This window comes from Dama dama, chromosome 16, assembly GCF_033118175.1.
Source record: "Dama dama isolate Ldn47 chromosome 16, ASM3311817v1, whole genome shotgun sequence".
NCBI classification, from domain to species: Eukaryota; Metazoa; Chordata; class Mammalia; order Artiodactyla; family Cervidae; genus Dama; species Dama dama.
Genome location: NC_083696.1, coordinates 26,810,748 through 26,823,699, shown reverse-complemented (window position 1 = coordinate 26,823,699; position 12,952 = coordinate 26,810,748). Strand labels below are relative to the sequence as shown.

Here is a 12,952-nt window from a genome sequence, read left to right as displayed (position 1 = left end):
AGATGAGGGAATGGGGCCAGCAAGGGTCAGAAAGGAGAGGACAAGGGGGCTGAGAGTGAGGGCTCAGGGTGGTCACAGGGTGGACGGAGGGAGCTGGGGGTCCCAGCCAGGTGAGAGGTGGCTCCGTGAGCCCCCAGAGACAGCACCTGGCCCTCAATGGTGTCTCTGCAGGGTCGAGGCTGGCTTGGCATCAGCCCCACTCTCCTTGATCCAGTGCTCTGGGTATAGAAGGGAGCTAGTTGGGCATGTAAACTGCAGGAAACGTGGGAGAGCTAGAACTCTTCACGAGGCTCTGGTCAGGGGTCATTGAGCTGACTGCCCCAAGGACATGCATGTGGGGGTGATGTCTGGAGATGCCAACAAAGGCTGCTCCTCCCATAGACCACAGGCTTGGAGGCAGGGAGAGAGGAGGGCTGTATAGGCTGGGGGTCTGAGGGGCACAGTGCAGCACCCAGGCCTGGGTGGCAGGGAGGGTGGTGCTAGGAGCCAAACGAGGAGAAGAATCAGCTTTATTGGTTACTTATACATAGAAAAGTGGGGGCTCAGATCCCCAAGAAGGGGCTAAAGCCCTGCCCAGTTACTGCTGGTGGAAGGTGTGAGGTCTGGGTCAGTGGCCACGGTGGGGGGCCCACAGGGTCACTGATGGTCTATAGTCCTGGGTCAGGAAGTGCAGAGGTCACAGGTCACCCAGGGTGGGCAGCGCACAAGGCCAGGATGCTGCTGCACTGGCAGAGGGCAGGCATCGCCTCGTCTCTCTGGAAATGTCCCAAGATGGGGCCAGCCCCTTGATCCCTATCCTTGGGCCTGCTGCATGTCCACGCCAACGATGACCCTTGTTGAGGGCTCACCAGTTCCATCTTCTGGGCCTGGCCACTCCATGCTCCAGGAGGAGGAGCAGCTGAGGACGGGGCAGGCCCTGTGTGGCCAGAGTGGCCCGAGCACATGTGGCTTATTTGGATGCAGTCCAGCCAGGCCAGCCTGGGCTCTGGCGGTTTAGGGGAATCCCGTGCACAGGATGATGGGCCTCAAGGGTGAGGCACCTCCTGTGTCTAGGCAGCTGCGGCCAGGCACGATCCAGGGGCACCTGCAGAGAAGAGAGAGGAGAGGCATGGAGTCACCAAGGCCAGAGGAGCCTCCAGCTCTGTTCTGGTGACCCTGCCTCAGCGCGGTGTCTGCTAACCAGCCCGTAAATGTCAGGGCCACTCTGACTCCAGAGTCAGCCCAATCCTGACCTGGGAGAGCCAGTGTCCCCCTGTGGGACACTGTCAGGGTTTAAAAGCCTGGCTCGGCACGCTCTGACAGGGCACCCTGAGAGCAGGGGCTGGTGGGTGGACATGTGCCGTGGGGACCTTGGGGCCTCCTCACTAGGCTGATGCTTGGGGAGACTCAAGACTGTGTTTGGGGCACACAGCAGGTGATTAATAAATGGCCCAGTTGTCATCCGATGAGTGAGAGAGCAGGCTGGCATCCAGAGGATTCCATGAGGGACAGACTGAACAACAATCTGGGGCCAGCAGCTGGGCAGTGAATCGATGCCAGGTGGGGCCAATAGTGATGGCGGGGGCAGGTGGAAGCCAGATACTCACAACAGGGTCACACAAAGGCCCTGCTCCCAGCATCCTGCTTCATCATCCACTTGGTCAATCTGGAAGGTTTCCTCCTGTGTCCCTGACACACAGGTGTTTGCTGTGTAGAGACAGTCTCCTGTCCACTCTGCTGTGGATGGACAGCTGTCTGTCTGTGGCACCCGCCTCGCCTCTGTGGCAGGCCTGAGGACTGCTGGGTCCAGGGCCCTGTGGACCTGTGTTGTGCGACCCTGGCCAGGACATGTGCCAGACCTGCCAGCCTTCTGTATCTGCCCTCGTGACAATCCGGGTTGCCTGCATCTGAGCCCCCACAACCTCCCTATACAAGGGGCTTGTTGAGTGTGTTACGAGGCTCACTTGACTTCCTTGTGGCTTCTGCTCCCAAGTGGGGTCACCTTGGGCAGGCACTGGGTCTCTCTGAGCAAGGACAGTGGGCTGAGTATGGTGTAGGGGTGCACATGCCCGGGGCACCCACCCTGCAAGGTCTGGGCAAGGACAGATGCAGTCACGGGAGGTCTGCACAAAAGACCCTGAGTTTCCCACGCTGAGTCAGCAGCCCAGTGGGGTGAGCGGGTGGAATAGACCCTGCTGCGGATGGCCCTGCCAGCTCACCTGAGCCCCTACTGCCGGGGCGCCATGTCCATGGTGGGCTTCTGGACACCAAAGGCAGTGATGAAGATGTTGACCACGACGATGATGAAGACCAGACCAGTGGCCAGGTTGTTGAGGAAGTCCAGCTTGGCATGCTTGGCAGGGTTGTTGAGGTCATACCTAACTGTGAGAGGAGCAGGCACTGCCCAGGGCTGTGAGATATCACGGGGCCCTCTTCTACGCCCCCCCACCCCCAGAGAGAGACATGCCTGCTTTAAAACTGCCAAACATGGGGCCTGGCTCAGGCAGTCTGGTATCTCTGGCTTGACTGCTGCAGCCCCGCTTGCTCTGTGAAAAGAAACTCAGAGGGGCCTGGCACCTCACCACGAAGTGGAAGGTGTGGAGGCCCGAGGCCCAGGCTTGGAGTCTAAGGCACAATGTACTGCACACACATAGGCAAGCACCACTGTGAGCACTGGCGTGTGATAATCAAGCCGTTCCCACACGTACCCAAGGCTGTCCTTACACTCACTTTCTAGGCAAGGAAACAGAGGCCCAAGAGGTCACGTAACCTGCCTGAGGTCACACAGCCAGGCGGAGGCAGAGGGGAGCTCAAATTTTTGCTGCTTCTACACCTCACCCTCACCTGGGGGGCAGGACCATCACCCGATCCCTATGGACCACCTAAGGACTAGCGGGTACATAGTAGGTGCCCAATACACGTCAACAGCATGGTTATGATGTTTTCCTGTGTCCTCAGCTTGGGTGAGTGGAAGGATAGGGACATGAGGGGCCCTCTGGGGGCCACAGTGGGAACTGTTAATACATTTTGGACCACCTGGCTTAGTGAGGCAGGCTGGGGCTCCCGTGCGGCTCGTGAGGGCCTGCAAAACGTTCAGCCGGGTAAGTGACCCATCCCAGAGTGTGTGCAGGCAGAACCAGCTGACTGTAGGAGAGGGGTACCCCAGGGCCCTCCCACGGCTGCAGCCCCCTGCCCAGGCACGCACCGAGGAAGATGAGCAGCACGCCCACGCCAATCTGCAGCACGAGGGAGATGGAGATGAGGACCACCAGGGGGATGAAGAAGGCGAAGCCAGTGCCCTGCTCAATGACGGCCTTCAGCTGGGAGGCGTTGGCCATCAGCAGTGCGATGTCCAGCATGCTCTCGGCTGCGCTCTTCTTGTTGGCATAATGGTTCATGTTGATGGGCCGGTTCCTGCCCCAGCGGCTAGGCTGCAGGGAGCAGGGTGGTCAGGCCAGGCTCTGCAGCAGGGGGCTGCAGGCCCGGGCCCACCCTGGTGTCCCCTACTTTGAGCCTGGTCTCCTTCCTAGGTACTGGCAAGAAGGTGGGGGTAGATCAGGTCAGCAGATGAGGCTCGAAAGGGCTGTGCTGCTTAACAGAACAATAGGCCCAGAGAAGAAGACTGTACAGCCCTGCAAGACCCACCCTAGGAATCAAGTCCTGGAAGAGAAAGGAAAGAAAACACAACCTCAGCGCACTCTGGTTTTAGACGGGAAAATGCTGCCAACCATCTGCCTGCCATGGGTGGGGCCGCCTGGCAGCCTCCCCTGCGTGCCCCTGCCCGCCCTTCCCTTCAGGAGGTGACTGGAGCCAGGGCGGGAAGTGACGTGACAGCAGCTGGATCTCAGATTTCCACACACTCGCCCACATGTGAAATAAGCCTTCCTGGGATGGCTGATCCACCCAGGCCATCTCCCAGCTGTGCGGGCACACAGCAGGTGCTCAAGAGATGCCTCAGTATTCTAATCTACAGCTAAACTTAGCTTCTTCCTTACTTTTTTATTAAAAACAATTTTAAACCACTTTACTGAGTGAGATGTGAGTGACACGAACAACCTGAGGAGTTTGCAGCTAAGTATGCACCATGGCACCATCACCAAACCCAGGCCACCACACATCGACCCCTCCAGAGTCTCCTCCTGCCCCGTTATTACTAGTATTTGTGATAAGAAACGTGAGTTCACCCTTAGAGTGCCCTACTGGTCATGACGTGTGGCTCTCTAGAGCTTCTCCTGCCTTCATGTTTGTATTGATAAAATGCGAACACGAGTTCCGATACCTCCTCCTTCACTTTCTGCCTGAGAACATCCCGAGTCCTCAAGGCCAGGCCCCTGTCACTCCCAAGTGCCCTCCATGCCTCAAAGCCCCACCCTGAGCTGACTTTCTCTGCAGGCTAGGTTCTCTCCAGGGGCAGGAGCAGGGAGGGGAGTTAGGCAGGAGAAGGCTGGCCTCAGAAGCTGGAGGCCAGGCCACACAGACCACTCCCCAAAGGGACTGGAGTTTGCCTCTGGGACAGCTGTTTCACTGCCTGGCAGACCAGGTAGCCAGCCCGTCTGCTCTCTTCAAGCTGCCCCTGGCCAGGCCCCTCCCCAACCTCCCAGAACTAACCTGTACCCCTCAGCCTTGGCCCCCTGTCCACAGGCCTCCCTGAGCCTAGGCCTCCTGGGGCCATTCAGGAGATCTTATTTCTAGACTCATGAAAGATGCAGAGATGGGAGGTGGGGGTTCTGGGGAGGGCAAACCTCTACTTTCTGTAGTTAGAGAAAGCATGGAGATTACAGAACTATACATATCATGGGAATTACAGAAATACAGAAGTAAAACTACTTTTATATTATATCTTCTTTTTTAAATTGGAGTATAACTGCTTTACAATGTTGTGTTAGCTTCTGCTGTCCAACAAAGTGAACAGCTGTATGTATACATACATCCCCTCCCTCTTGAACCTTCCTCCCAACCTCCCCACCTCCCCATCCAGCCTCTAGGGCATCACTACATTGTATCTTTTAGAGTTTAAATTTAATCTAGAATAACAGGCCCAGGAGGGAGAGCATGGGAACAGAGACTCCCATGTCCTGTGTTCCCTCAGTGTCAGTTGTTCTTAAGCAGCAAATCCCCCTGGTTTAAAATTCTAGACCCAAGAGCTCGCTGGGAAAGCCTTCTCTGTCCAACCCAGCGCCCTGGCCCTGCTCTCTGGGAAATTCCATGTGCAGCCGCTTTCTTTCTTCAAGTGGGGTCTCTCCTTTGCCTCCATGCCAGGCCTACAACTGCACTCACAGCTGGGTGGGCCGCCCGCCTAGGCCAAGAATACCCAGGGCACATCACTCCTCCCCAGGGTCTGTGCCCCACCTCAAAAGCACCCAGGCTATCTCCCAGCTCTGCTCTTGTGAAGTGGCCCAGCTGGCCATGCTCCATCATGTATGTGCTCCACTGGGTGCAGGCATCCTGGAAGCCCTGGCCTGCTGGCCATGTGCCCATAAGTTTCATAAACCAGGGACACCAAAACGTCTTCCCTTGAGGCCACCCTGGGGCCTCATCCCAATCCCCAATCCCAGAGAAGAAGCTAGGTGCAGGTCTTCCAAGGAGCTTCCACCTTCTGGGGGCAGGGGAGCTATACATACACAAATACACACATTCATGAGCATATACACGCCGTACACATGCATCTATACACATACACACAGAGAAGCACAATATATAAAAGCATGTACGTACACACTAACATGTATACATGCCACACATGCACAAATACACATGTAGATACATGTACACATACATGTACACACATACATACAATGCACATGTGTGTGTGCATTAACACACACGCGGCTAACTGTGGAGGCTTCTGGGCAGGAGGGAGAATTCCTATTTTACTTGAAGTCTCTTGAGCTGTATAAATATTTCACGCCTATGCAACCACACACGCATTCAAATACACAATGACGCCAGCAGCAGCAGAGCCCCACTGCCCTGCACGTTGGGTGCCCAGGGCACAGCCCGTCATCCTATTCACCCTTCAGCTCGGCACTTTCCCCCAGGGAGTCCCTGTCTTCACAATCGCTTACCAGGGGTAAACTGAGGCTGTACGGGGAGGAAATGTGTCCAAAGTCAATAGGAAGTGAGGGCTGCACTGGGATTTGATCCCAGGTCCCAGGACTCAGAAGCTCTGAGAGCTGACACCACGGTCTCCTCCGGCCCTGCAGAGGGGGCTGGGGTCAGGGTCACCTGTGAGGCTGAGTGCTCAGAAGTCCCCAGCCCCCGCTTAGGTTGAGCGCCCTAGGTGTGCAACAGGGCCATGGAGCAAACGTGCCAGGAGGTTCTGGGGGGTCTGGTCACTGTCTCAGGGCCCCTGGGAGCAAGCAAGGGCCTCAACCCATATGCCCTTCCTGGCCAGGACATTTCCTGCCCACAGAGCCATCTGCTTCCTATTCAACCCATGCAGTGATAAGGAGCACTGGCCAGAGGTTGCAGGCCAGACGGCTGGTGGGGAGGGGGCTCTGGTCAAGCCCTAGCTGACTACAGGCTTGCAGTGTAGCCTCGACAACATGTTCCCTTCACTGGGCCTCAGTTTTCCCATCTGTACACCCCCGGCCACAGTCTGAGAAGTTCTACCACCCATCAAGTATACTAACAGTAAGAAAGAGCACTGTTCTCCCATTCTACAGAGTGGAAGACTAAAGTTCAAGGGGGCTTACTCAGGGCCACCATGAGGGAGGGGCAGATCAGAATTTGAACCCAGCTTGTCCACCTTGAAGCTAAGAGCCACCCAGCCTCATGTCCACACTGGGGAGGGGGCCCGGGGAGCTTTATGTGGTAGGGCCTTGGGTGGGGGTGGATTTCAGGGTTGATTCACTTTCCTCATGCCTGTCCTTGGTATCCCAGGCCTTCTGGGGAGGGGCTTTGAGCTGTGGGGAGAGCTCTGGGCCCGAGAGGTGACCACTGTACAGATGAATCACAGGGAAGGTGCTATCCTGAGAAGGTCACCCAAGCTGGGGGGAAGTCAGAGCCCATCCTGCACAGGTGTGGAGCTTCACCTCCCCACCACCCAGCTGCCAGGAGTCACACTTGGGACCCTCCCACTGAGACCTCTGCCCATGACTTGGGCTGTGCAGGGAACAAACGCCCAGTTTAATATGTCCCTGGGACCAAGAGGAATTCGCTGAAACCCCAGTGGCATCTCAGAAGCTGAGAGAGCTCAGGGTTGTCAATTTTTTTCTTTTTTCTAAAAGCCAGGAAGGAGCCTGCAGGGAAGGAGCTGGTTTTGGCAGGGGCGCCCCCAAGGCTGGCTCCTCGAGCCCACTTTCTGTGGACAGAGTGCCTCACCCCAGTCATTTGTATACAGGCAGCTCACAGGGACCCAGGCCACCTGGCCCAGGGTCACTGCACTGAGCAACCTCAGCTTGGACAGGGAGGCAAGTTGGAACAGAAGCGAGATTCAAAACAGGTCTGCGGTACTCAGAGTACCCAGTTTCAACACAGTGCATCCTCCAGTTCACCCTGGGCTTGGAGAGGCTGCCCATGGCCTCTAGCTGGGCCCACAAGGTCTGGCCCATCCTCAGCCTCTTGGTACACCCTCTGCTTCCTTGGGAGATGAGGGCAGGCCAGGGCCATGGCTGACTGAACCTCTGCAGGACCTCAAGGTTTGGGTTATGGACTTCCTCCAATCCTGCCTGCCCCCAATTCTGCCACTGACTCCAAATCCCAGGTACAAGCACGGAACAAGATTCCCACATGGGAATTCCTGCCCCCCTTCCCAGAGCCCAATTTCACATCTAAAGAAAGAGAGACCAAGGCCCCCAAAATCTATGAGGCTCATCAGCTGCTCTGGGAAGAGGTGGGATGTGGATGTGGGCCTTCCCTTTATCTTCTCCACATCCTGCCACACCACAGACCAGCAGAGTGACAGGTCTGTGCTGTTTCCTCAGCTATAAGATGGGCAGGCGGGCATATGACGGGGAAATGAATGAAACGCTCAGAAGCCCAGTGGCTGGTTAGAACACAGCTGGTGCAGGGCAGGACTGGATGTTCTTCTTCCTTGCCACCCAGCCTCACCGCCTTGAAAGGCTGCCTCCCAAGTGAACTGTAACCATTTGTAATTAATTCTATGGTGAAAGTCCATAACAAGGAAGAGTGAGGACTAGCCCGAGAAACTGCAGGAGCCGAGTGAAGCCCAGCTCAGATGCTGGCCATAGCAGCCACTCCTGCATAGGGCCACTCCCCTTGGGCTCCGTGGGCAACAGTGGAAGTGGGAGCTCTGGAGTCCTCACTTCTGGGCTGGGACCTGAGAACCCACCAAGCAGGATCTGCTGGGGCTGAGTATGATCTGTCTGACCCATCAGTGTGGGGCAGAAGCTGCTACTATGTCCACTGCCTGGGCTCAGCGTGAAGGCACCCACCCCAGGTCACACTAGCTCACTCCTGCACTGTCCCCACACCATCTGTGCCCAGCCAGCCTCGGGAGGTCTCTTGCTCCATGTCTGAGTTCCTGACAGGAAGTTTCCCAGGGTTGGGGTGGGTGGTCCTCGCAGCAGTTGAGCGGCGTTGGGCAGTCCTGCTTCCTGTGGGTTCACCACTGACCAGGAGTGACCGCGCGGCCACGTCAGGGTTGCCTTTTGGAACATGGCCAAGACCCCGCCAGCCTCGGGATCTGCCAGGAGAGCAGAAATGAGAAAAAGAGCAAACTTGGAACTTCCCTGGTGATCCCGTGATTAAGACTCCACAAGTCCAAGGCAGGGGGCACAGGCTCAATCCCTGATCGGGGAACTAAAATTCCACATGCCAGCTCAGCAAGGCCAAAAAAAGAGTTTAAGAGAAAAAGAGCAAACCTCTCCCAGCAGCTGAGGCTATGCAAGCAACCCTCCCTCCCAGGACTTGGTTTCCAAGCCCAAATGTTGCCCTACGAGCCTCACTGCACCCTGTCCTGCCACCGCCTTGCTGCGTCCTCAGCTGGATATAGCCCCAGAGTCTGCTGCAGTGTCCCAGGCAGCTGCCCCCTCAGATAAACCCTGGGCATGGCCACATTTATTTTCACAATATAACTAATGCTTCTTATTTCTTCTGCTGCCATCCAAAAGTGAGTTAATTGACTAAAGACACCAACTCACTCCAGCAGGGGCCCTGAGCAGAATGGCCTTGCATGGAGGCCATAGCATGTGGAGGGGGACATCTGTGGAGCTCCCTCACTGCCCTGGCCTGACAGCTCATCTGCTCTTGGATTATACATACAACTCTCCTCTGAGCCCAGTCACCCTGGGACGTGAGTGATTCTTCCCCACTCTACAGAAGAGGAAGCTGAGGTTCAGAGAGAGTCCGTACTTGCCCAAGGCCATGCAGCAGGGCATCTTGAGACTGATGGGGGCTCTGGGCTTGGGCTCCCAGTCAGTCTTCCTGCAGCCAGGGGCACGCTGAGGACATCGTGGTGACTCAGCCCACACATCCTGTCTGGGGGCTCTTGCTCAAGCGGGGACATATCTGAAGATCCTGGGATTTTCCTCTTCCCAGCAAGCCTTTCTACCCCTCCTCAAGCAGGACCTTGGGACTCAGATTCAGGCAGGGGCCACTGGGAGGGGAGGCTGTGGAAGAGCCGTGCCTATGGCAGGGTGGGGGGAGAGCGGACTGCACCTGGGAGAAGGTGCTGCCCTTCCTAAACCCTGCCGGGATGTCATCTTTGAAAGAGGATCTAGTTTGGCAGGCAGGAATGTGAATACTATGTGTCCAGTTTCCCCCTGCACTTAACACATTAGCCCATTTAGTCCTCACCACAAGCCTCTGAGGGCTTCCCTGGAGGCTCAGACAGTAAAGGATCTGCCTGCAGGGCAAGAGATGAAGGTTCAGTCCTTGGGTCGGGAAGATCCCCTGGAGAAGGGAATGGTCACCCACTCCAGTATTCTTGCCTGGAGAATCCCATGGACAGAGGAGCCTGGCGGGTTACAGTCTAAGGAGTCACAAAGAGTCAGACACGACTGAGTGACTAACACTTTTACTTTCTTTCATAACCCTCTGTTGGAGGTGCTGCTCTCATCCCCTTTCACAAATAAGAAACTGAGACACACGTGATGTGCCTAAGAGCACAGTGAGGCAGGTCCTGAGGGTGGGAAGCGGAAGGCAGAGGCTGGAGAGAGAGCAGTGTTGGGTGGGCCTGGACCCCGGATTGGATAAGCAGAGCAGCCGTCAGTCCTGACTTTCTCTCCCAGAGCCTCCTTGCCTGTGACTGGAGCCCCCTGGAAGAATGTGTCCCCTCTCACATGAACGTCCAGAGCCTCCATGGCCTCCGCAGCTGGCAAGGTCTGACCTCCTATACCCAGCCCCGATGTACTTGGTGGTCCAGCCGCTGGGCCCTTCTCCCGCTGTTCCCCCTGCCTGGGATGCCCTTCCACACATACTCACACCCCAGGGCTGAGTGCCAATGTCCCCATTGGTCAGGAAGTCTTCCCACCCACCTGTGCGTTCAGCACTCTGCCCATGGCTTCTCCGTGAGGACTGGTCTCCGCTCTCAGACTGAGTGGAACAGGGCTGAGGCTCCCACAACTAGTCCCAAAGCCAATGGTAGTGACCCCTGAGCACAGGGATCCCTGCCTGCTGAGGGCCTGTTCCCCAGGCCAGGGCCTTGCTTGCCTCACATGTTTGCCCTCCACCCCCTTAACATGGCCTGTTACTATAACATCGCCTAGGACTGGTCACCCACACCTGAGCAGGGTCAGTCTCGGCCTTAGTCTGGTGTCCATGACTGAGAGGTCTCTGTCCCTGCCCCCATCCCCAGGGGGTCACAAACTGAAAGAATGGCCAATGTCAACAAGTTACCAAAGGGTGGTGCTCAGGGCTGCGCCACAAACACAGGCCCTGGGGAAGTGCTGGTCCTGGGCAAGGCCGGTTACCAACCGCTACTCTGGCCCTGCTCCAACAGTGGGACGGGACCCCAGGGTGGGAGGGTACTGGATCTAAATGGGACCACTACCAGGGCCTGTCCCCATGCTCACAGCGCTCCAAGGCCAGCAGGACGGACTGAGGCGCAAGAACCCGCGCGGGGAGAGAGGGGAGGAGGCCACAGCGGCCCCAAGTTCCCCATCAGGGCATGCACAAGACTGTGCGGTCGCTGTGGACACCGTAAGTGACGTAACTGTCTGCCCGCTGCTGGCCTGGAGCCCAGAGGCCGGGATCCGTTCTGCGCCTACTCCCGGCACGCAGCGAACCGGAGCAGAGGCAGAGCTGGAGCGCTGTGTGCGAGCCTGGAAGGCAGGGGCCCGCGGAAAGCGGAGTGAAGGTGGCGCCCAGGCCCCGCGGCTGCGCAGCTCCGTGTGGGCGCTACCTGCCCCGGGCCACCTACGGCAGCCTGCCAACCGCCTGCGCCCCAGCCCAACCTTCCAGAGTGGCTTGAGCCCCGGGTCATCCCTGGGCTCCCCGCCACCACGCTGGCAAGGGGGCGAGACGCAGGGGGCATGGCGACCACCCCGACCCTCACTGCGGACGCGGCGCGCAGCGGGTCGGCGCCCGTAGGTGCCTGGGAACCGCGGGCGCAGGGCTCAGAGAGGGCGGGCGTCGGCCAAGGTCGCACAGCGGCATGGAGGGAGGGGATGCTTACCGAGGGGTCTGGGGATCCGGGCGAGCTCGGGCGCAGGTCGCCGTTGAGCTCGTACTCTTCGGGGCGCGAGTCCATGGTGAGGCCCTGGGTCAGCTTTGCTCCGGGTCTCAGCTTGGCCCGCGCCCCAGCCGCGCACACAGACCCCGCTGCGGGTCCGCCCACGGCCCGCCCCCTCCAGCTCGGCGCTCATAGTCGCCCTCAGACTCCGCCTACGGCCCGCCTTCCTCCGGCCCGGCGCACGCAGCCGCCCTCAGACTCCGCCCCCAGCCCCCTGGCGGAAGCCGGGGGGGCGGGGCTTAGGCCACTCGGGACTTGCCCCGCGTGGACCGCTATGGCAGGGGGACCCCGCGCTGAGTTTCCGTTCTGTTAGGTCCCCGACTTCTCGTGTTCGTGGTAACACACGTCGCCTTCTGTGTTCCTGTCGTGGACACTTGTAATCCATAAAACGAGGGCAAGAACCGGCCTTTCCCTGGCCGCTTCGCTAACCGCCATGAAGGCTAGCGGGTGCTGCCGCGGGTGTGGTTTTGTGTTTCCCCGGATGACGCTCATCCCGGGGGCCCCGGTGCAGCTCTCGCCAACACGTCGCTCGCCCCGCACACGAAACCTGCGAGTCGCCTGGGTGTCACATCCTCTGAACTTTGGCCTTCTCTAGGAAAAGGGGACGTGAAGGCCTCCCACGCACTCAGAAGGGGGCAGAGAGCAGATCTTTTGTGCCTGCCGCCGTTCATGGAGCAGCCTCTGTGTCTTCAGGCAGGGCCCCTTGTTTGGGGTGGCATCTTGTCTGTGCCGGTGCCAGCCGCTAGGGGTGGCAAAAGCATGTTGGTTCCTCCAGCCCTTGACTCTTTCAGCCCTTGTTTCCCGGGACGCAGGCCTCTCCCAGAAGCCAGGCAGGTGCAAAGAGGCCAAGCATTATCTCCCTGGCCTGGTAGGCGAAGGTCTGGGTCTCTGTGTTCTGCCCTGACCCTGACCTGGCTCCCAGGACCAACAGCTTTTTACTCCTCCCAGTTGCACTGCCCACCTCCACCCCCATTCCCGCCCCCACCTTCTGCCTTCTCTCATAGTGTCCGCTAAATTCTGTTAGCACAAGGCACTTGACCAAGGCCATGTGGGCGTGACCTTTCCCCTCCTGTTAAACCAGAGATCCGAGAGAGTAAGCAGCAGTGCCCAAGGTCAGGAGATAGTTACACTGGCCTAGAGCTCATTCATTCATCCTGTAACCAAAGTGCCTGCTTTATGCTAGGCGCTGTTCTAGGTGTTGTGGCCTGGAACAGGGTTATGGGGCAGATGGGAGGTGATAGGGGATAGCCTTGCGAAGCAGGGGTTACCCTCTCACTTGACATGGGAGGAAACTGAGGCGTATCTGGGAAGAGACCGAGGAGGGCCATGCTCAGAACT

General features: G+C 58.0%; 1 protein-coding gene across 2 annotated transcripts; it reads right to left on the bottom strand.

Annotated features, from left to right (window-relative positions):
- Nucleotides 1-492: 492 nt before the first annotated feature.
- NINJ1 (ninjurin 1) lies at nt 493-11,734 on the bottom strand. 2 transcript variants are annotated; one of them, XM_061163614.1, is made up of 4 exons: nt 11,558-11,734; nt 3,185-3,410; nt 2,199-2,361; nt 493-1,084 (listed from the first exon to the last, which is right to left on the bottom strand). In XM_061163614.1, exons 1-3 carry the CDS (start codon nt 11,630-11,632, stop codon nt 2,207-2,209), a joined length of 456 nt encoding a protein of 151 aa, XP_061019597.1. In that variant the 5' UTR covers nt 11,633-11,734; the 3' UTR covers nt 493-1,084; nt 2,199-2,206. The 2 variants fall into 2 exon arrangements, with proteins under 2 accessions (XP_061019597.1, XP_061019596.1); XM_061163613.1 differs by having other exon boundaries at nt 2,199-2,357.
- Nucleotides 11,735-12,952: the final 1,218 nt, after the last annotated feature.